Genomic DNA, 22426 nt, shown 5'->3' on the forward strand with positions numbered 1-22426 from the left:
CATGTTTAGGCAAGTGTTTCCTTAAAGCGGCTCAGGTTATTTCTCTCGCATGAAGAGTTAGATCCAGATAGCATAATCAGAGGTTCTATCAAAGATGGTAAGTCCTTATTTTGTATAGTTTTTATTTGCTTCTAGTTAGTCGTTAATTTCCAGTGCTACAAACTATAAGCCCAATAGAGCATTTTTTGGGTGGGTTCTAAAGTGTCTTTGTGGGCCTTTGTAATACATAACTCTCACAAATTGCAAAAATTTATCTGGCAAGAGAAATCCGGGTTTTTTCAGTTCAATTTTTGTGCAATTTCTACGAGTTTTTCCCCCCCCCCTTCCCTTTTGTCTAGTATAAAATGCTCATGTCCAGTGTCAGTAAGAAACAAGGAAGGTTATTGTAATGTAAATTAACCAGCTTTAAATAGACACAGTGGACACCTTGCAGAAAAGTAGTTTTCATGTAGCAGTTAGTGTAGGTCAGAAGATAGCAAAAGCACTCCCATACAGAAAACCCATAGTCATTTTTGTGGAGAGCATCTAAACCCCACTCCTGAGGCCCAGAAAGAGTCAGCACAGTGACACATACCTCTCTTAATTTATGGAATTGCATGTAGTCATTCAACTCTGCTTTAAATACAATTAATACTGCTCCAGTCCTCCAGCCTCCCATTCTACGCAGGGACTGTCATTCATTACATTTGTGCAGTATCTAGCACAGCAGGGCCCTATCTGATAGAGATCTTTAGGTGCTGCTGCAATATAAATTTATATGTCTGTGGATTTATCACAGAACTGTAGGGTTTTGTAGAATCTTAATGCCCCATGTTGTAAAATGTGCTGCTCTTATAGCTGGTTTAAACCCTGATAAGTGATTCCCTAGTCACCCTTTTTTATAAAGGCAATACGATATTCTCGCTCTCATGCATTCAGGTGAGTTCTCCATTACTAGATCCACTTGGTTTTCCTATCGGCAGAGTTTCTTGCTATGACCATTATCTACCTTCTTCCTTTTTTTTTTTCCTTCAATTGAATCGCATGTCCGAATAGACTCCAGTTTCCTCAACTGGATTCTTTGTTGGCTTTACAGTGGTAAAAGGAGTAAATAGTGTAAAAAAAAAAAAAAAAAAAAAAAAATTCCCACCTGCTCCGCTGGGATCGGTAGATATGAAAGTGTGTCCCTCTAAAGCAGTGCTCTCCAACCTTTGTACAGCCAAGATCGCTTGTTGAATTTAAGGGCAACCCAGGATCAGTATGAGGTGCTGGCTCTGGGATGGGGCTGGGAGTTGGGGTGTAGCCTCCCATCGAGCGGCACTTACCGCAGGCAGCTCCTGGTCAGTGGTGCGGTGAGGCTAAGGCAGGCTCCCTGCCTGCCCCAGCCCCATGCCATTCCCAGAAGGGGACAATGTATCCCTTGGGGGGCGCGTGGCTCTGCGTGCTGCCCCTTTCTGCTGGCACCAGCCCCTCAGCTCCCGTTGGCCACATTTCCCGTTCCTGGCCAACGGGAGCTGCAGGGGCAGTGCTTGCAGGCAGGAGCAGCATGGCTAAGACCCCTGCCCACCCCTCTATGGGACCACGCTGGCCACTTCCCGGAGTGGTGTGGGGGTGGGGCAGACAGGGAGCCTGCCTTAGTGGCACTACCATAGATCGCGATCGACTGGGAGAGTCCCCAGGATTGATCAGTCGATCGTGATTGACTGGTTGCTGACCACTGCTCTAAAGTCTGAAAAGTGAATGTCCAATGTGGCATTGTAGGAAAAGTGCCTCTTGTTGATTTTCAGATCAAAATTGCTCTGTTTACAAGTTAGGGCTGCTTTTTCTAATGTCAGTTTTGTTAACTCAGCCTTTAGTGCTTCCTTTGAATCGTAAGTCCGAGTAGAATCCAGCTTCCTCAACTGGATTTTTTTGTTGCAGTGGTAAAAGGAGTAAATAGTAAAATCTAATTTGTTGGGAAAGGAAGCAGATTGACTCCCTATGTGTATTCAAAGTCCTGTCAGTTGCGTATCAAGGTAGTATTTTGATATACTTGCTTTTCTTGCCATACCTGTGCCATGGCCAGCAAATGATTGTAACTTGAGAATCCCAGCCCTGTTCATAGACTCAGTCAAAATGGAGCGTGAGCTATTAACGAAAACAGAGTGCTGGAGTTCTGTTACTAAAATAGCATTGGACCTGCCTCTGTGTGTGTGCCTGGATTTACTTCCCACGTACACTGCATTGTGCCATCATACAACTGTTTCCTTACTGATCTGTGTCTGAACATAATTTTTCTTTCATTATTTGCTAGCTGAAGGAAGCATTATTGTGAAGAATGCAACATTTAGTTGGTCAAGAAATGATCCTCCCTCACTGAATGAGTAAGAATTGGTATCCTAATTAGTTCTGGCCTATAATTGCACTAAATCTTTATCACTTCTTTAATTGTTTCTGTAGAGCTTGAAGTGTGTGCATCACTGCACAATAAATAAGCTCTGCTGAAATGGTATGTCTGTGCTCCAAAGAGCTTACAACCTTAAAGGAACAGCGATACAAACACATTTCACTTAGTTACAGCTAGGATGTTTCATGCTTTATAAGGTGTGTGGGTTTTGTTTTGGGGAGGGGTGGGAGAGAGACTATTGAATGGGAAGGGAGCTTTTGTATCCTCTAATTAGGAGTCTCTCTTTCAAGCATATAGGTTGGTATGAAAGAAGACAAAGTTATTAGTGGGGTAAGGAGTCAAAAGGAATAGCCAGGAGAAAATCTGGTGTAGAGCATATGCAATGGGCTAGGGTAGAGGAAGAGAATAAGAGAAGATGGAGGTAGGAGCAGAGTTCTCTGGAGGCTCAAAGTGATGAGAATAGCTTGTAGTTAGTAGAAGCTGTGAGCTACACAACTAACCAGCCCCTTTCTTGTTTTATGACTTCATCTATGGGGCTCCTTACACCTGTATATCCCCTTCCCTGCCATGCTTCAAAAGTCCTGTCAGTCCTATCCTCCAAGTCTCCCCCTTAAACATCTTGTCTATAGCCCTCTTCGTTCCAGTACTGGGGATGGGTAGGAGAGGAACCTTACAAAATCCTTGGGATGCACACAGTGCTAACCAATGCACCTGCAGGATGTTGCAGCTGAAAGCCTTCCCTTCTCCCTAGCCTCTCCCTTGTTTTTTATCATATGTTCTCTGGGACGCAGACATTGCTGGTGTTTGTAAAAAACAGTGCATATTTATAGTGCTGCATAGACAATATGAGTTAAAGCTGGTGCAAAGAGTTTCAAGAAAGGGTGAGAGTATCAGACTGGTGGGCAAGAAGGATGGTCTTGGCAGCTGCTTTTTGGAGGCCTGATCACATACTGAGACTATATGATTGTTTACGTATAGGCAGAGCTGAGCACATTCTGCATATAGAAGCTTGAATTCTCAGACTCATGTTCTTGTTAAAGAACCAATGGACTGTATTGCAATTGTCAGCAGCTATAGAGCAGGTGTTCTATTTGTATCTGGTATTTCTCTGTATTTGATACTACAATAAAATGCTCACCATTGTTTGTGTGTGGTACTGTATCAAGCAAGGCTGAACTGTGTGTGATTTATTTCAGCATTAATTTCACTGTTCCTGAAGGCTCCCTGATTGCCATTGTTGGACAGGTTGGCTGTGGAAAGTCTTCATTGTTGTCTGCCCTTCTAGGAGAGATGGACAAGAGGGAAGGATATGTGGCTGTCAAGGTAGGAAATGTCTGGATAACAGTTCTGTTGTTTGTGGGTACTTCTGAGGTGATAACACTTCCATAGCATGAGGGGGGATAAAAGCCTCTCAAATTAACAAGTTTTTTTTATGGGTGGAAATGGGGGAGGAATTGTGCTTGTGCTGCATTATGATGTACATAGAGGCCTGAAAGTGTGCATGGTGTTTAAAATTTTGTGTTTATCATAGAAATATCAGGAATATAAAATCTTGTTCCTGTTTTTGCAGGTCTTTGTGGAGGACCTAGAGAAATGATTTGGAAGCTCTCTCAGCCCTAAATTGAAAGGGAGAGGGCAGGGTTGACTCTCTTACAAAGACCTTTTTTTCCAGCTGTACATTTGTTCTTAATACAGATTTCAGTCAAAAAATCCAACGTTCTAAAATTATCTGAAAAAAAATCACTTCCCCTCTCAAAAATTATTGACTTGCATTTCCTTTGTGCCTATGATGGCGTTTTATTAATTCTGTCATCCTTTGAATCTTCCTGGAAAAACAAAGTGGGCAAGACATGAATTCTCATGTTGCAACCCCCATTCTCTTCTCTCCCTTCCCCCCCACTTTTTTTTAACAGAAAAAATAGTCAACACAAGCTATCTTTTTTTCCTTACACCCTGCTGTATGTGACGGGAAAGGGGGGAGAAATACTCCAATCTTTCATTTAGTCATTCAGCGTGACACAGGCATTTCTGAAGCATTCTTAGTCAAGATGTATGAGCCTGAATGTCTTTTTAGTAGGGCTATTGATTAATCGCAGTTAACTCCTGCAATTAACTCAAAAAAATTAATCGCGATTAAAAAAATGAAACACAATTAATCACAGTTTTAATCACACTGTTAAACAATACCAATTGAAATTTGTTAAATATTTTAGTTGTTTTTCTAAATTTTCATATATATTGTATTCTGTGTTGTAATTGAAATCAAAGTGTATCTTCTTTATTACAAATATTTGCACTGTAAAAATGATAAACAAAAGAAATTGTATTTTTCAGTTCATAGAATCAGATGGAGACCTCAGGAGGTCATCGAGTCTAACCATCTGCTCAAAGCAGGACCAACCCCAACTAAATCAAAATTCACCTTGGACAAGTACTGTAGTGCAATCTCTGTCATGAAAGTGCAATTTACAAATGTAGATTTTTGTTACATAACTGCACTCAAAACCAAAACAATGTATACTTCTACCCTGATATAACGCCACCCGATATAACATGAATTTGGATATAACACGATAAAGCAGTGCTCTGGGGGGGCGCTGCGCGCTCTGGCAGATCAAATCAAGTTCAATATAACGCCGTTTCACCTATAATGCGGTAAGATTTTTTTGGCTCCCAAGGACAGCCTTACCTTGAGGTAGAGGTGTAATACTTCAGAGCTACAAATTCACCCAGTGCTACTTCTTGTTCAGCCAATCGCTAAGACAGACAAGTTTGTTTACATTTACAGGAGATAATGCTGCCCTTCTCTTATTTACAGTGTCACCAGAAAGTGAAAGCAGACATTTGCATGGCACTTTTGTAGCCAGCATTGCAAGATATTTACATGCCAGATATGCTAAACATTTGTATGACCCTTCATGCTTCGGCCACCATTCCAGAGGAAATGCTTCCATGCTGATGTTCATTTAAAAAAAAAAATGTGTAAATTAAATTTGTGACTGATCTCCTTGTGGAGAATTGTATGTCCTCTGTTTTACCTGCATTCTGCCATATATTTCATGTTATCGCAGACTCGGATGATGACCCAGCACATGTTCTTTATGTTAAGAACACTTTCACTGCAGATTTGACAAACACAATGAAGGTATCAATGTGAGATTCCTAAAGATAGCTACAGCACTTGACCCAAGATTTAAGAATCCGAAGTGCCTTCCAAAATCTGAAAGGGATGGGGTGTGGAGCATGCTTCCAGAAGTCTTAAAAGAGCAACACTCCGATGTGAAAACTACAGAACCCGAACCACCAAAAAAGAAAATCAACCTTCTGCTGGTGGCATCTCACTCAGATAATGAAAATGAACATGCGTCGGTCTGCACTGCTTTGGATCGTCATCGAGCAGAAACCATCATCAGCATGGAAATGTCCTCTAAAATGGTGGTTGAAGCATGAAGGGACATATGAATCTTTAGAGCATCTGGCACATAAATATCTACAACTGTGCCATTAGAATGCCTGTTTTCACTTTCAGGTGACATTGTAAACAAGAAGTCGGCAGCATTATGTAAACAAACTTGTTTGTCTGAATGATTGGCTGAACAAGAAGTAGGAATGAGTGGACTTGCAGGCTTTAAAATTTTACATTGTTTTATTTTTGAATGCAGTTATTTTTGTACATAATTCTACATTTGTAAGTTCAGCTTTCATGATAGAGATTACACTACAGCACTTGTATTAGGTGAACTGAAAAATACTATTTCTTTTGGTTTTACAGTGCAAATATTTGTATTAAAAAATTATAAAGTGAGCACTGTACACTTGGTATTCTGTGCTGTAATTGAAATCAATATATTTGAAAATGTGGAAAATATCCAAAAATATTTAAATAAATGGTATTCTGTTTAACAGTGCGGTTTTTAAAAAAAAAATTAATTTTTGATATTTTTATCACGCAATGGATTTTTTTGAATCGCATGACAGCCCTACTTTTTAGCATGCACTACTTCTATAGAGCATGTGTGTTTGCATGGAGAATTCAGCAAGGTCGATGTTGGGGGAAGCATGTTCCATTTGAAGCCCATTCCCCAAAACATACTTGCAACATGATTGCTGTAGAAGAGAGGGCATGGCTAACCTGAGCTGCCACAGCCATGTGCTATTTTAGCATGAGAACTAGTGCATCTGTCTGCCTGCACTGGGAACCACGCTCTCAGCTGCACTGTAATACATACACTATCACTGTTTCCCCAATTGTACGATGGGCATCGTACATATCTTACAAGGATGTTGAATGTGATTATTGTTTGCATGGTGCTTTGAGGATGTCTGTGAGATGTTATTTAAATAGAGTGAAATACTGAATAGCTAATTTTTGTTTCTTATAGGGCTCGGTTGCTTATGTTCCTCAACAAGCCTGGATACAGAATGCAGCTCTGAAGGACAATATTAGCTTTGGGAGGGAGATGAAAGAGAGCCAGTATAAACGTGTGATTGAGGCTTGTGCACTTCTACCTGATATAGAGATTCTTCCTAGTGGAGACAGAACAGAAATAGGGGAAAAGGTATTGATACACCCCGTATCATAATGGATGTAGTCACTGGAGTTAGATACATACTTTCCATTCTAACTCTCTTTTTAGAATTGTAGAGAACTTGAAAATCTTTTTGGTAAAAATCTGTCAGGTCTCCACCTGAAGGTGAATTTTCTTTATCTTTTTATATAATATATAGTTGAGCAAAAGTGGTGCTTTTTTAATGCTAGGAAAGCTGGGGAAGAAAGCCTGTCCCCATTAGTAGATTGATGTAATTAAAAGGATTTTCATTATTATTGTTAAGCAGTCCAAGAGCTGAACCTTGACAAGCAGTATGGAAATCACCCTCGTTGCTGAATGTTTAATTTAAGTGCTGAAAAATGTAAAGACTTATGAACAGGGACTGAGATCACCTATGCAATTGGCCTGGAGACGGCTTGATGCTTCACTGGGCAGACTCTTTCCAGCAGCTGCCTCATTGGCCCCAAAGGCCCCCAGTGCCTGTACAAATCCACTTTCCAACTAAGCTAAGCTCTCATCCAGGTTCAGCCACCCCTCACCTGAAAGGAGCAGGCAGCTAGGTGAATTGGGCTGTTTGTCAATGGGGAAAACAGGAGGAGAGCCCTTGAAAAGCCGTTAACTAAGCCCCTGCACAACATGCAAAGCATACAGCGGTGGAGGGAGGGCACATGCGTGCTTTGTAAGATGCACAAAAGGAGCTCCCATACTGGTACATCCTGGGAGTGAGAGTGCCTAGGGCTCACAGTTCTGGTGGGTGCTCTAACCAAATAGCTCCAGATTGTGCAAGATTGCAGAGCCAGAGTGCCAGACCACAGAGGAGTTGTTCTGCACTTCTGTCTCTGAATAAGGCCCTTGCAAAACCTAGGGGTAGTCGTGCTCTGTCTTGGCTTGCTCTCATGATAACCCAGCTGCAAACTCATGTCTGTAGTTATATTTCAGAGTGTATTTATTAAGCATGCCATTTTTCACTTGTAATATGAAATAGCTCCTATACAATCAAGAACTCCCCTTTTCACCATGGAAACTAAATGCTTGTTTATCAGTACAACACTGAAGTGGCTTCCCAGCTTAGTAAGAAAACTAAATACAATCATGTCTAAGATGCTTTCCTTACACTGGGCAAAATGTAGGAGGTGCATTCCATTCACAGAACTCCCACTTTAATTCATAGAAAGCCTGTGAATGTAACAAGTTACAGGACATGCAGTAGAGATGATTGTATTACAGTGGTGCCAGAAGTCCCAGTCTGGAACTTCCTCTCCTCTCTCTTGTGGGAGGTGCTATAGAAACATATAGATAGATATGGTCCCTGCCACTCTATAGTGTTTCATGTGTTTAGAGGCCCGGACAGACGTTGATTAATGTCTAGATTTTTCCATACATACCAGAAAAGAAGGCGTTGGCCCGTGATTTTTAACACTATTAAGCTACTGAAATAATGTTTATTATTTGGAATGTTTATCATGAAGCTGCAGCTCCTCTAATGCCTTCACAGAAGCCTCCTATGACTTTTACCCTCCTTCACAAACTGAAACAACGTATTTTACTGTAAAACCCAGCAGCACTTTATTTCCTCCTTCTCCAGGGTGTGAATCTCTCTGGAGGACAGAAGCAGAGAGTCAGCCTTGCTCGGGCAGTTTACTGTAACACCGACGTCTATTTATTTGATGATCCTTTATCTGCTGTTGATGCCCATGTTGGGAAGCATATTTTTGAGAAAGTTATTGGACCAAAGGGAATCCTGAAAAACAAAGTAGGTATTTTTAAATGATACTTCAGATCAGGGTGACTTTTTCATGGAATGATCCTTTCTGTGATTTAAGCTTGGTTCACAAGGTTCCAAGAACTAGAAAGCTCCTTTGAAACAACTTCATCCATTTTACTTCCCGGTTATCATCATTTTTATTCCTCAATTCTATTTCCAATTGGATCTGACTTGTTACATGATCTTGTGAAAGTCACATGAAACACTGGACTTGGCTTTACTCATTTGTAAAATGGAGAAGTGATGTGAAGATGTAGTCCCAGATATTAAAAAGTATTTAGGCGTTACTCATCTCAGCATTGCAATGCCTAAACCTTATTTTCAAAAGTGACTTACGTGCTTATGTGCCTAAGTCCCAATGACTTTCAGTGAAACTTAGGTGCCTAAGTCACTTTTGAAAATGACACATGCTCCTAAGTCAGTCAGATGTTGCAATGTAGAGCAGAGCCAGAGCTTTAAAAATCTGGGCTTAGTGTTTATAAAATACTTTGAGCACCTCTGATGAAAGGTACTGTAGCATCTGTACAAAGTATTATGAGAGTGTTCAGTGACTCCAAAGGCCTAAGATGCAGGTCAGCTGGAGAAAACGACGATTAAAAAATGAGAACTAATTTTTTTGTAACAATTACCGTGTGCCTGTTGCGTGTGTTGTTATGCACATAATTAAAATCTGCTGTGTGACACTTACTGCAAGAATTTAACACTTAGTTACTGTTTAGAGAGAGCCTTGTACTCAATATATATCTATTTATATTTTTTAACATCTAGACTCGGGTTTTGGTAACCCATGGGGTCAGTTATCTGCCTCTGATGGATACAATTATAGTGATGACTGATGGTAAAATATCTGAGATGGGCTCTTACCAAGAGCTGCTAACGCAAGACGGGGCCTTTGCCGAGTTTCTTCGTACATATGCTAATGCTGATCAGGATGTGGAGAATGGAGGTAAGCTTACAAAGAAACTCCACTGAGCTAAGATGATGTGCTGCTTGCTAGTCGGTTTGTGGTAGCATGCTTCCTTGAGTGCCTTTCCTTCCCCGTGGTAGATCAAAATAGGCAGGGATCCTTGTTTCATGAAGGTATCCATGATTGGCTGGTAGAATTGAAAACCAGGTATTCAGTATTCAGCATAATAGTGAGGTCTGTTGGGCTGTAGAATAATCTCCTGTGGAAGCCCAATCGTTAATCCTTTCAGATTGTCCAATACAGCTCTGAAGTCAGTCTAAGGCTGGGCATCTGTTTACTCTAAAAAGATCTCTAAAAGTCATGGAATCTCTGACTTCTTATCCACAGGGCTGGTGAGTCCCTCACATAAACGGGACCTTATTTAATCTGAAAGCAGCTGTTCTTTTCCCAGCTCTTCCTGTTACAACACAGCTGCTTCCACACTTAGAGAACGCGGGGAATCTTTGTAACTTTCTGGTATTGCACCTTGTCTGCAAATCGTGGAAGAAGGTCCAATGCCTCCCAGTCTGATTTCTTAGAAGACCTGCTCAAATTGTTTTCTGGCTCTGTTCTCTGCATTAATGCTTGGCTGGTATGCTTGGCTGGTGTTACGCTGATATTCCCTCTGTGTGCACTTAGGATGTGTGCTTTGGCATGCACCCTCTGCTGATGCACACAAATGGCAGGTTTTGCAGGAAATGGATTGCTCCTGCTGACTTTTTGCATAATTCACACCTATCCCCTGGAGTGCTGCATGGGTGTTTGGTGCTCGACACTCCATCCTGCCTGAACATTACAGGTAGAACATGAGCAGTTCACTGAACCGCAGAATATGAATGAAGCTGTCAGAGGAGCCAGAGAACTGTACTGAATTGCTGCCTGTCCTCTCAGCCAGGAGAGAAGTGAGAATAGTATTTTGCCCTCTACCATGGGCCGGGAGAGGGAAGTGCAGTGCTTGCATCTGCCTTCTGGCAATGGGAGAGGTGAGTGGGAAGGGAATCACAGGTGGAGAGAGGCTGACAAAGAGAATGACTAGGGAACAGGGTGGAGAGTGAGGCCAGGTGAGAGGGTCTGTAAGGTAGGAAGCAGAGTTGTCCTGTTTAGCCCCTGTCCTTCCCAAGCCATAGAAAGCTATGACAGTCCCCCTCTGATTATTGGAGAAAGCAGAGCAGAATGTGCCTCCTTGGTGAGAGCTTGTATTAACATGTGTTGTAGAAGAGCTGAGCTTGTCTTCTGAATGTGCTTGTTGAATCTGCTCCACTTAGGTTTGCCAGGTGTCCGGTTTTCAACTGCAACGTCCAGTCGAAAAGGGACCCTGGCGGCTCCGGTCAGTCGCTGACTGGGCCATTAAGTCCGGTTGGCGGGGCTGTCAGGCTCCTTACCTGGCTCCGTGTGCTTCCCAGAAGTGGCAACATGTCCTTCTGGTTCCCAGGCAGAGGAATAGCCTGTGGAGCTCTGCACACTGCCCCTGCGCTGTGTGCCAGCTCTGTGGCTCCCATTGGCTGGGAACTGCAGCCAATGGCAGCTGCATGGAGGCAGCGCACACTGCGTGGAGCCACCTGGCCACCCCTAGGCCTAGGAGCCGAGAGACATGTCGCTGCTTCCAGGGAGCCCCCCAAGTTAAGCATCACCCGGAGTCTACACCCCACTACCCTCCCACTCCCCAACCTCTTGTCCTAGCCCTGAGTCCCCTCCCACATCCTGAACCCCTCCTTTCTTGCCCAAACCCAGAACCTGCATCTCCAGCCCAGAGCCTGTACCCCATCCCACACCCCAACTGCATGCCTGAGCCTGGAACCCCCCACACACTCTGCACTCCTTGGCTCCAGCGTCCAGCCCGGAGCCCCTTCCTGCACCCCAAACTCCTCATCCCAAGCCCCATCCCAGAGCCTGCACTCCAACCCCCTGCGCCAGCCCGGAGCACCCTCCTGCATCCTGAACCCCTCTTTTCTGGCCCCACCCCAGAGGCCGCAGCCCCAGCTGGAGCCCTTCCCCACCCCTGTCCCAGCCTGCTGAAAATGAATGAATGAGTGAGGGTGGGGGAGAGCGAGCGACAGAAGGAGGAGGGGGGATGCAGTGAGTGGGGAGGAGGCCTCTGAGAAGGGGCGGGACCTTGAAGGGTGTGGCAGGGGGTGTGGCAAGGGTGTTCACTTTTGTGCTATTAGAAAGTTGGCAACCCTAGCGCCACTGGACCTTTTGTAGGCACTGGCATTCTGGGAGAGGTATGGTCCTCTCAGCTCAGCGAGTTAGCCAGACTCTGAAGATCTGTCTCCTGACCCTGTCATAGGCTTCCTGTATAATCTTGGTCATATCACTTAATCTCTGTCTCAATTACCATTCTGCAAAATGGAAATATTTTCCTACTTCACTGGGAGAGCTGTGGGGCAAAGTAAGGATTGTGAGGTTCTCACCTACCACTGGGACAAGTGCCACAGAAAAGCTGTTACAATAGAAGAAATATGATTAACTTGCACACTGTATAGAATTAAAGAAATAATACTTTGGGTTTGGAAGCAGCTAGATGTACTCTTAGATAAAGGATATCTGATACGGACTTCAATGTATGAGCAGACTTCAGAGATGTCAGAGAAAAACAGAGGTCTCACTCTCAGGTTGGGTGCAGCAAGTCAGATACTTTATTTTCTCTAACAATTGCGTGGAGGGAGAGAGCAGAACAGGTCTCTCCCCAGGTAAACAATTACAGCAAGCATTTATACCTTTTGTTACATACAATAATGGGCGACAACTGCATTTTGTTTATACATATGTCCTCCTGATATCTAACACAAGGTCACAACAACTTCTCAGACAGTTCTGTCCCACTCGCCTCACACAATCCTCGCTTCTACAAATCTCCCGTTATTAAGGTTATATCTAGCCTGACTCTTGCTCACACAAGGGGACTGTTTGAATATGAAATCTCCTTCAAATCCCTGTCAGTTCTTTCTCTACTTCCACAGAGAGAAGGATTAATCTGCCTTTTTCTTTTGTAGTCTCAATAAAATTTAATACTTTGCAATTTGAACAGGTATTTATTTCCTGTAAGTTGCCTAGTTGTAGCCTTTGTCAGCTCACCTAGGTGGTTTTGTTCGCTTTTTGAAGGCTTTGTACATGTAAACATGCTTGACAAGTATGCCCTTGCTTTTGTTTGAAAGTCTTTTCCCATTGGTGTGCTGGGTATCTTGTTTTGGAAAGAAATCCAGTGTTTTGAGTATGCTGCACTTATTTGCCATGATTGCATGTAATTCTTCTTAATTACTGTGACCCAGATGAACACTGGGCACCTTTGTTGTTTACTTATGCAATGTATTATCTTAGTGTTTGACTACTATTTGCCCTTTCGTTTTGGGCAAATCTCTTTACCTCTGCTTTTATTTTTCCCTAGCCGTAAAATGGGGGTATTGCTCTCTCTATCTAGCTCACATGGACTAATTTAATTTAAAGGGGCCATATAAATGAGAAGTCTTTGCTTCTAAAGTCAAATTACTGTGTGCATCTATATCTATAGTCGCATAAGCAGACTGTATAGTCTATGGAAACTAACAAAAAGGAGTCACCACTATATTAAACAAATGTCCTAAACTCCCCCGGCCTCAGTATGCATCTCACACCTCCAAAGCTCAGTTTGGCTGCCTGTCCTCCCATGTCATCTTAATGCTATCTCAACCGTACACAGCTTTCTGTCCACCCTCCCACAGCTTTTTTCCAGTTTACCTGTTTCCTTCTCCTCTGTTGGTGCAGTCATTGGGCTATCCATTAGTCTAACCTCATCACTTGTTTCTTCCTCCCAACTTGATTTAGAATAGCATAAATGTCTTGCACTTTCAGCTGAACATATTTATGAAGGGTTCCAGCATTAACTTCTAATTTTTCTTTCTAAGTCTGGAACTACATTTGGCAGATGTGGAGGGATGGGGGGCAGCTCTCTTAGTAAACTTTCATAGCAAGTAATCATTGGATTTTTTTTTATCCCACACTTTACCATTCTCTTCTTGCTTCCATTAATATACAGCTGCAAAGAAAGGAGAAGGAGGTTTGTCACACTCTTAGCTGATAGCCCTTTTCATTTGAATTCAATTTTTGTTTGTCTTTAAACTGTTTCATCACCTTCTTCTCCCTTTCTCTCTCCTTCCGCCCCTGCCCCCCTGAATCCTGAACACAGATCCAAAGACAGGAGAAGACAAGGAAGGTTTGTGTTGGTTTGCTCAGGTGCTTTTCTGCATGTAGATAGTGGAAATAGTCAACTATGTTATAAAAGATGTGCATGGTTTTGGAAAAGTCAGTGTATACGTTTAAACTCAAAATATTCATAATAATTTACCATTCCTCCTTCACTGGCCACAGGTAACTCCTTTTTTGCCACATTGTTTTATACTCTTCGTATTAAGGCAATAGACATGGCTGCGTTTTGTTCGCTCATGTGGCTTCATCATTGGCAGCTGAAGTTTCACACTACATGAAGAATGGTGTTGGTTAGCTTCTTGCTTCACAACAGTCGAGAGAGCACATTGCTTTTTAGTACAATGCATGAAAATAGTGGCTTAAACTTCAGCATTTGGTTCCCTGGCTTTTCAGTAATAGAATGTATGACAATAGCGAATCTTCATCTATAATAATTTTAAGGTTGGACAAAATGTCCAAAAAAGCTGAACACTTTCCCTGTAGCTGTTCAAAATGTAGAGGTTTTTATACGATGTAGAAACTTTTTCCTTGTGAAACTAATATTGCCCAGTTACTAAAGTCACTTGTGGAAATTGGAAGCCACAAAAGCAATGTTCATTTTGACACTGAGAGGTTTTATTTTCTTAAATATTATATTTAAAATAAATTTTTATGGCAACTGAAAACTTGCAGAACAGTTGACTACATTCTATTGTGCAGTAGGTTTTTCACAAGATGTGATATTCCATCCCAAATGGGACTGACTCAATTGAGATCTGCCGGTGTGAGATTCAAATTAGTATTTATTGAGAAACTTGCCAAAAAAAAAATGTAATGCAAGAAAAAAAAATTCTGAAAAATTCTCCTGACTAAACCAGTTGTCCTGCAGTGTTGGATCTTCAGTCTTCACCCTTCCAGATGTTAACATCCCTTCTTAGTCCATTTCACAGTGAGGAAGATTGGTATGTTTCTAGATCTGGTGAGAGTAAACACTGTAAAAAGTCCTGAAAACTTTTACTGATAGGTTTTAAGTTTAGTTCAATGCAGCCTAATTTTTTGGCAGGGTGGGAAAACAAATATGAAAGATGGAAATCCTTAATGAATATCCCATTGACAAGGTGAGATGGGTCTTCTCTCTTAAACATCAAACCTGTCAGGAAGACAAAAATTGAGGGCCCAATCTTGCAGGTGCTTATGCATGTGAGTAGTCACATTGAATTAAACGAGACCACTAACATGCCTGAGAGTTTGCAGGATTGGTGCATTCATGATTCCTTCATTTCCTTTCTCTAATGCCTGTTTAGTGTTATAACTATACGACCTTATGATTTTAAAAGGAATTCTTCAGTGGTGATACTAAGATATGAAATAAGGATAATTGTTAGTGAGTTTGCATCCTCACTGGTATGATGCCAGGTTAATTATACTTCTGAGAGCTTTCCTTGTTTCTCAAATACTGTATTCGGCATGTGCAGAAATATTTATCGCGTACAAAATTAAATCTGACTTTGAAGAGCCGTTTGGGAGCTGCGGGCTTTTTTAATGTGGAATAAGGGTTGCCATTAAATTCAGTGTTTGCAGTTGAAGAGAATATTGAATGCTTGAAGTTCTTCATCTGGAAGTTTTCCTAAAGAAATATTGTCTGGGTAAAAACCTAAATATAGTTTCTCACTTTTAATAACTTATTTGTAAATTTCTTAGTTTTAATAGTGTGATGTTTTCATTTATACTGTTTTATTCACTGTTTGCACTTCACTCATCATGGACAATGAAACAGCACCGATCAGTTTAGCTTGTCTGAGTCTGCAGCATTAGCATGATGCGTCTGTGTTTCATTTGCAAATGCAGCAGAGAATGCCTTAAGTCAAACAGTGCAGTGGAGTTTGTTGGTTGTTCAGAAAAATAGTTCATGGAAACATTGAACATCTTTATTTTTAACAAAACAAACGTTTTTAGGTCTAAACAAATAATTGTCTCCCTGTTTAAATGCTATTTTTTTTAATAGATACAAACTGACTATTTTTGGCTGTATTCAGCCTCCTTAAGAATGTTTGTTTGTGTGCAGAATTCCTTCTGGGTTAAACACTGAACAGCTCTGCATACATGGAAACATTATTGCCCAGACTAAGAGAAGGTACCTCTTTAAGGGGAAAAAATCATTTGATTTGTGTGTGGAAAACTATGAAATATAAATGTCAGGGTCTGATAGCCACACTAGACACTGTTTCATAGAGTTTCATTAAAGTGCCTGGAGAAAGCTTTGAATTTAGTTCTTCTTGTTTATCTTTACTGTTTCACAAGCTACATAAACTTCAAATTTTGATTTGGTTTTCTAAGCATTTCGGGTTAACTTGCCTAAATGCAATACTGCCTCTTGTTAATCGAATGGATTTATATAGATGTATTAAGGGGGAACATAACACCTATTTTTTGCTTAATGTTAGATTTATAGAAAGGCCTTTCTAGTTACTCAGCCTCAGTAGCATGTACTTGATTAATTCTATTGGAAAGTTTGTTGTTGTGTGTTTTAGGGTGCTGAAGGAAAGCCAGCATTCTCCAAGTTATTCTGAACGTATCTTCTACCTTTGCACTAAAAATCCAGAAAAAGCTTTTTCTGGTGGTTTCTGGTTTGCTCTAAAATAAAAATAACTTTTTGCCTTTTTAATGAATAGTCAAGGCATGAATTTTTGAAGAGTAGAAAAAGCGTAGAGCATCCTCTAAACTAGCCATAGCATGTTCTGTGCTATGAAGTTGATGTGAGCTTCAGTGTCAAACAGATCTCATAACTCTATTTCAAACTACTAAAATTAGTGTGCATTGAGTAGGGAAAGGAGCATCATAATCTATTGTCTTTGCATTTGCTCAGTAAGATTAAGATTCAAACTAGTGCTAAAAAGTATGATTGTTGCTGTTAGTAGCTGCCGGTGTGGTGCTTTGCTTTTATTTGATGATAACAGTCGGCTGCATGTGTGTTCCCTCTGTGTGCTGCCCCAGTTCTGCGCAGATAGCTGACACAGCAGACCCCGAGAGAACCCCCCAAAGACCACAGAGTTTAGTAAGGTACGAGCCAGGTTTATTGTCAAACGAAGCACAGTAATAGTGTCCCGTAGACTTTACAAGACATACTACGAATTTGTGCCCCCTGGCAATGGACTGGCTCAGCCAGTGGCGGGACTTTCCACTGCCCCCTAGGCCAGACAAAGATGTGCACTTCAGGACCTACTTTTATACAGTTACAGGACAGATTACTTATTCCTACTGACGTATTGAAGTACAGCCCCTTTGGCCTATTAGGGTGCTATCTCCTCTTTGATCATGTCGGTTCAAACAAATCTATCCATCATGTTGTCCTTTTGACCTTGTCTTTAATATGCACCTGCCTGTTCCTTGTTATCTCTGTGGTGTGTTCTGATGCTATTTTGGCACAAGTTCCTCTTATTAGCACATGTGGATGCACCTGCTTGTAGCAGCCCTCTTCTTGCCAGCTTTTGTGAGGGAGGCCTGCCTCTGGCTCACAGCCCAGCTTTTGCTTAGCAATGCCTGGAAGTACTTTGGTTCAGGCTTCAGGCCTCAGACTGGGCCTCTGACACAAGAGTTTATGTTTCAGGGCTCAGGGCCGGCGCTTCCATTAGGCAACCTTAGGCGGTCGCCTAGGGTGCCAGGATTCGAGGGGCGGCATTTTGTGCGCTCCCCACGGGGCACGTGGGAGCTTCCGGTTCCGCTCCTGTCGTACCGCCGAAGGAGGACCTTCTGCCGATGTGCCGCGGAAAACAGCGGCAGGCAATTGAGCAGCTCAATGACTGCCGCTGTCGCCTGCGGCATTTTGGCGGAGGGTCCTTCTTCGGCGGCACGATGGGAGTGGAACCGGAAGCTCCCGCGCGCCCCATGGGGAGCGCACAAAATGCCGCCCCCCGAATTCTGCCTAGGGCGCTAGAAGCTCTGGCACCGCTCCTGTCAGGCCTTCATCTTACTACAATTGTTAAAACCTATTAGAAGTAATTACCATATAGAGTATTAATTGCTTAATTGTGTTCTCCCCTTTGGGAGCAATTTTGGTGTGCAAATATTTAACTGGGTTTTGACTGACTTCTCTAGCTGTGGCTAACTTTGTTCATTTTTGCTTTTCCTACAGATGCAAACAGCCCAACTGTGAAAGAAGGCAAGCATATGGAAAATGGTGTTCTCGCAAATGAAGCAACAGGAAAACCGATACTTAGGTGTGTAGTTGTTTCAAAGCAGAGTAGGTCAAAGTGCACTAGGGAACTGTTAGTGCACGGTAGTGGGGTCTACACGGACAGTTAGTGCGCAGCACACTAGTATGCTATACATTTACAGCCCAGTGTTCTCTGCACTTTCTCTTCACCTAGACAAGCCCTTAGTCTTTTCCTTCTGCTTTATGCTGGACAGTTTTCAGCCTACTCTTACCGTTCAAAGTACAGTATTTCTGCTCCTCATGAGAATGAGTTTCCTTAAATGATTAGAAGTCTTAAATGTCTTTTGACCTGAGCAAAGACTTGGAAAATAAAGTCTCTCTCCTTCATGCTTCCCAAAGAGAACATCTAAGGCTGTTTTGTAGTTCCATAGTGTAAGCTTTGTGCTAAGGAAGTTCACATGCCAGCAAAAATTGAATATCCCATGAAAATCTGAGCCTGTTCCACTGCATGAGTTTGCATTTTGTGGGGAGGCTTCAGTTCAGGATACCCACAAGTCAGTCCATTCCTTCTTTAAACATCATAGAGATGAATATGCCCATTTCTGGAAGTAAGTTGACTGCAAATTTTGAAGGCTGATGAGTCATGTATTTAATTTTCCAATCCTGCTGCTGATGGGAATACTCTTGAGTCCCTGCATCTGCTCAATACAAGGGCAGGATCCCGAAAGGCAGATTTTTATTTTATTTTTTTACAAAGGAATCATTCTTCCTTGTGTTTGATTGCTCAAGCAAGAACTCTTCTCTGGCTTGGCAGTCCATTGTGTACTTACTCTGAAGCATTTGTCTTCAGGTGCTAAGGAAGTGCACTCAGGCAGAGAAGAGCGGGTCGTTGGTGAATACTCACATGCATTCTCCTGTTAGGGATGTTTCTGTCTGGCTCAGCGAAGCACAGAGTAAGATTGTGTCCAGACTTGTAGATCTGGGTCACAGAAATCCATTTGCCAAGGAAACAACTGGTCCCTGTTCTGATGGCTTGCTTAAAAATATGTTTTTTCAGACAACTCAGTAACTCATCAACTTACAGTGGAGAAACAAGGAAGTCTTTGAACCAGACTAGTACAACAGAGCTTCAGAAGGCACCAGCAGAAAAGAATGCTTGGAAACTCACGGAGGCTGACACAGCAAAGACCGGGAGGGTGAGATTTCATTATTTCTTTTCATTTCCAATTTTTAGCTTATCAGAAATCCCTATGATTCAGGAGAAAATGGCATTCAAACGTGGGAGCAAAGTGACGTAGGTGCTGGAACTAGCGGTGCTGGGGTGCTGCAGCACCCCCTGGCTTGAGGAGGTTTCCATCATATCCAGGGTTTACAGTTTTGGTTCAATGGCTCACAGCCCCCCTACTATACAAATTGTTCCAGCACCCCTGCAAAGAGCAATTAACTACTTTGGGGAAGGAGGTGAACACATTTTTGAGTTGACAGACCATGTGTAACTTCATTAATTGATTGTTTCTAGACTCTGTGCTAGTAAACCTGCGTCCCAGGTTTGTTTGTAGGTGCAGGAAAGGCAGAGAGGGATGAATTGAGAGCTTCACTTACACTGGTGTGTCTGGCACTATTACCTGGCAAGCTGGAAAAAATGAGGTGAAAATTTCAGATGCTAATTATAACTCTATTGCGGTCACTTCTTGGAAAAAGGCTACAAGGTTGTGACAAGCTCTGTGACCCGAGCCACACTCTAGAGGGATTGGAATTGACAACTGGATTAAAACCAAGTTTCCACTGTCAGATCTAAGTGCTGAATCCCAGCACACCCAAGGGGTTTTGTAAGAGATCTGTGAGCTAGTACTTTGAGGGGAAAATACTTCTCTGCTGCAGTATAGATGTCAACTATTTCACTTGACTCTTTCTCTAAATGTAGCTTATAACATGAAGTCCTATCCATACGTATTGGGCAGTAACCTTGGGCTCAATTTTTCCTTTGGTTGTAGTACCCCCATCTGCCTGTGGTTGGATCCTCCTGTTAAAAGATGGTAGGATCTTATGGCTAACGCTCAGAAACAGAAATTCTATTTCTGGCTCTGCCATAAATCTCCTGTGAGCTCATGGAAGTCGCTTAATCTGTCTCGCTTTCTCCATGTGTGTAAAGGCAGCAGTGCCTAACAGCATCCCAGGGCAGTTGAGGGTCACTGAGCTAATCTTTGCAAGGCATTCTGTTAAAATGTGGCACTGGTGTTGCCAGGCATTATCTTTCTGGGACAGGACTAGTAGGTATTTTTTGTGGCCCACCATAAACATGTAAACTCTGTAACTGGTATATTGACTTCACCATCCTGTAGGTGGTGGTTTTATTTATATATCTCTATCAGTGTTCTAGGCCTTACACCTCTGGTGTAAAATGACTGGGTTTTTTTTTTTCTCTTGTATCTTTAGGTAAAGGCGACAGTGTACTGGGAATATATGAAATCCATTGGACTCTTCATCTCTTTTCTGAGCATCTTCCTTTTTATGTGTAACCATATAGCCGCTCTGGCTTCCAATTACTGGCTAAGTTTATGGACCGACGATCCCGTTATTAATGGGACTCAGCAGCACACGCACGTCCGGCTAGGAGTGTATGGAGCACTGGGAATGTCTCAAGGTTTGCCTGAAATTATCTGTTAAACTATTTTAAAACTAACTGACTGGTTCAAAATATGAAGCCAAATGTTAGAAAGATCAGTGACTTGGTGTGTCCGGCACCGTACAAAGGCTTCCTCAGGAGTTTTTTATTGCCATGAATTTTATTTTGCTTTTTATGGGAAGGTTTAAATAATGGCAATAAACTATTCAGTTAGTGAATTTAGTTTTCTTTTAACGTAAGAAACAAAGCTAGAATGCATATGGTTACGGGATCTGGAATCTTTAACCTCTGGGTGGCTGGTTCAAATCCATCCCAGGTCTGTGGTGACTGAAAGTTACTGCCATCTGATGGCTCTTTGACCTGTATGAAATGAATTGAGTCTCAATCCAGTTCCCAGTGGTCAGGAGCTGCCACCACACCTTTTGATCTTCTTTGGCAGCCTTACTGGCAGTTCTAGAGCAGCAGCCAAGGATTGCCTGATCCATGTGGACTACTAAGCTATCCTCTCACTGCTATATGGGTCCTGCCACCTCAGGATTCAGACATGCTGACAGAGTGTCCAGGAGAATCTTGCACAGTTGCTGCCTGTTAGGTCTGTTCTGTGTATAAATAGGGTTTGTCTGACCTGAAATTAAACACACAGTATCCCGCTTCTCTTCAAAATTGACACGTCCAGTCTTGCAACAAGAAATAAACAGCTTTTTAAAGTGGAGCAGTGTGTAAGCAGGCCACGTGTGCCAAATACCCTGAAATCACATGTTGAAAGGCTAACACTTCCTTCAGATGAGCGTACCTTTTTCACTGAAGAATCTTTTACCACTCAGTCTGACTAGTTCAGATCACCATCTGCCTTCTTCAGTGAGGATTGATTGATTTTGAATTTGTGTTGACTAAATTTACTATGGTTTAGATTTCATTGTTTGTTCTTTGTTTGTAATCATAATTAGGAAAAATGTTTCTACTCACTGAGGAAAAATGTTGTCAACTCTGTTTTCTCTTTCAGGTATTGCTGTGTTTGGCTACTCAATGGCTGTGTCAATAGGGGGGATATTTGCCTCACGACACCTACACGTTGGCCTGCTTCACAATGTCCTTAGGTCTCCAATGAGTTTTTTTGAACGAACACCCAGTGGGAACTTAGTGAACCGGTTCTCTAAAGAGATGGACACTATAGACTCTGTGATTCCTCAGATAATCAAAATGTTCATGGGCTCACTGTTTAACGTCATTGGGGCCTGCATCATCATTCTCTTGGCCACGCCAATAGCTGCCATCGTCATTCCACCGCTGGGACTTGTCTACTTCTTTGTGCAGGTAGGGAACGTTGGCCATTGAGCTCTCTCACCAGACTCACTCTCTCCTCTCCTTTTGTTACTTCAGTTTTAGATTTTAATGTGATTGTGACTTGAGTCCATGTTTGACTGACCATTTTCGGATACTATATGAAGTGCACTGTGCCTGGCACGCCCATCAGCTTGCTGGATTTCCAGTAGCTGAGTATTCTCTACTTTGACCATCTGAATAGGACACTGTGTCAAACCATGAATAATTTTTGCTATCATGGATCATTTAATTGTAACTACTACATAGAAGATAATGGGAATATTTTAATATAACTGAACTTAAAGAAAACCTCCTTAGGAATCTAAGGTACATTACACAGAGTATTTTTCATTCAGCACTCAAATATTGGGGAAAGAAACTCCTATAATTCAAACAATGAGTATGCTTCGGAGAGGCACAGATGTAAAAAGTGCAGGTATAGTCAGAAAAGTGAGCCTAAAACAGGGAGAGAATAGGATTGACAGCAACCTTTTTACTCTACAGTCTTGCTCTGTGTGTGTATTGTCATGTCTGCTT

General features: G+C 42.1%; 1 protein-coding gene across 1 annotated transcript in view; it reads left to right on the forward strand.

Annotated features, from left to right (window-relative positions):
* ABCC1 (ATP binding cassette subfamily C member 1) overlaps positions 1-22426 on the forward strand; it is a 92026-nt gene that overhangs the window by 60427 nt on the left and 9173 nt on the right. The window contains 10 exon segments of the mRNA XM_039491803.1: positions 10-97; positions 2273-2342; positions 3562-3688; positions 6748-6924; positions 8501-8668; positions 9449-9626; positions 17920-18004; positions 18998-19136; positions 20377-20584; positions 21570-21880. Coding sequence (XP_039347737.1) covers positions 10-97; positions 2273-2342; positions 3562-3688; positions 6748-6924; positions 8501-8668; positions 9449-9626; positions 17920-18004; positions 18998-19136; positions 20377-20584; positions 21570-21880 — 1551 coding nt within the window.

Source organism: Mauremys reevesii, linkage group 10 (genome assembly GCF_016161935.1).
Source record: "Mauremys reevesii isolate NIE-2019 linkage group 10, ASM1616193v1, whole genome shotgun sequence".
In the NCBI taxonomy this organism is placed as follows: Eukaryota; Metazoa; Chordata; order Testudines; family Geoemydidae; genus Mauremys; species Mauremys reevesii.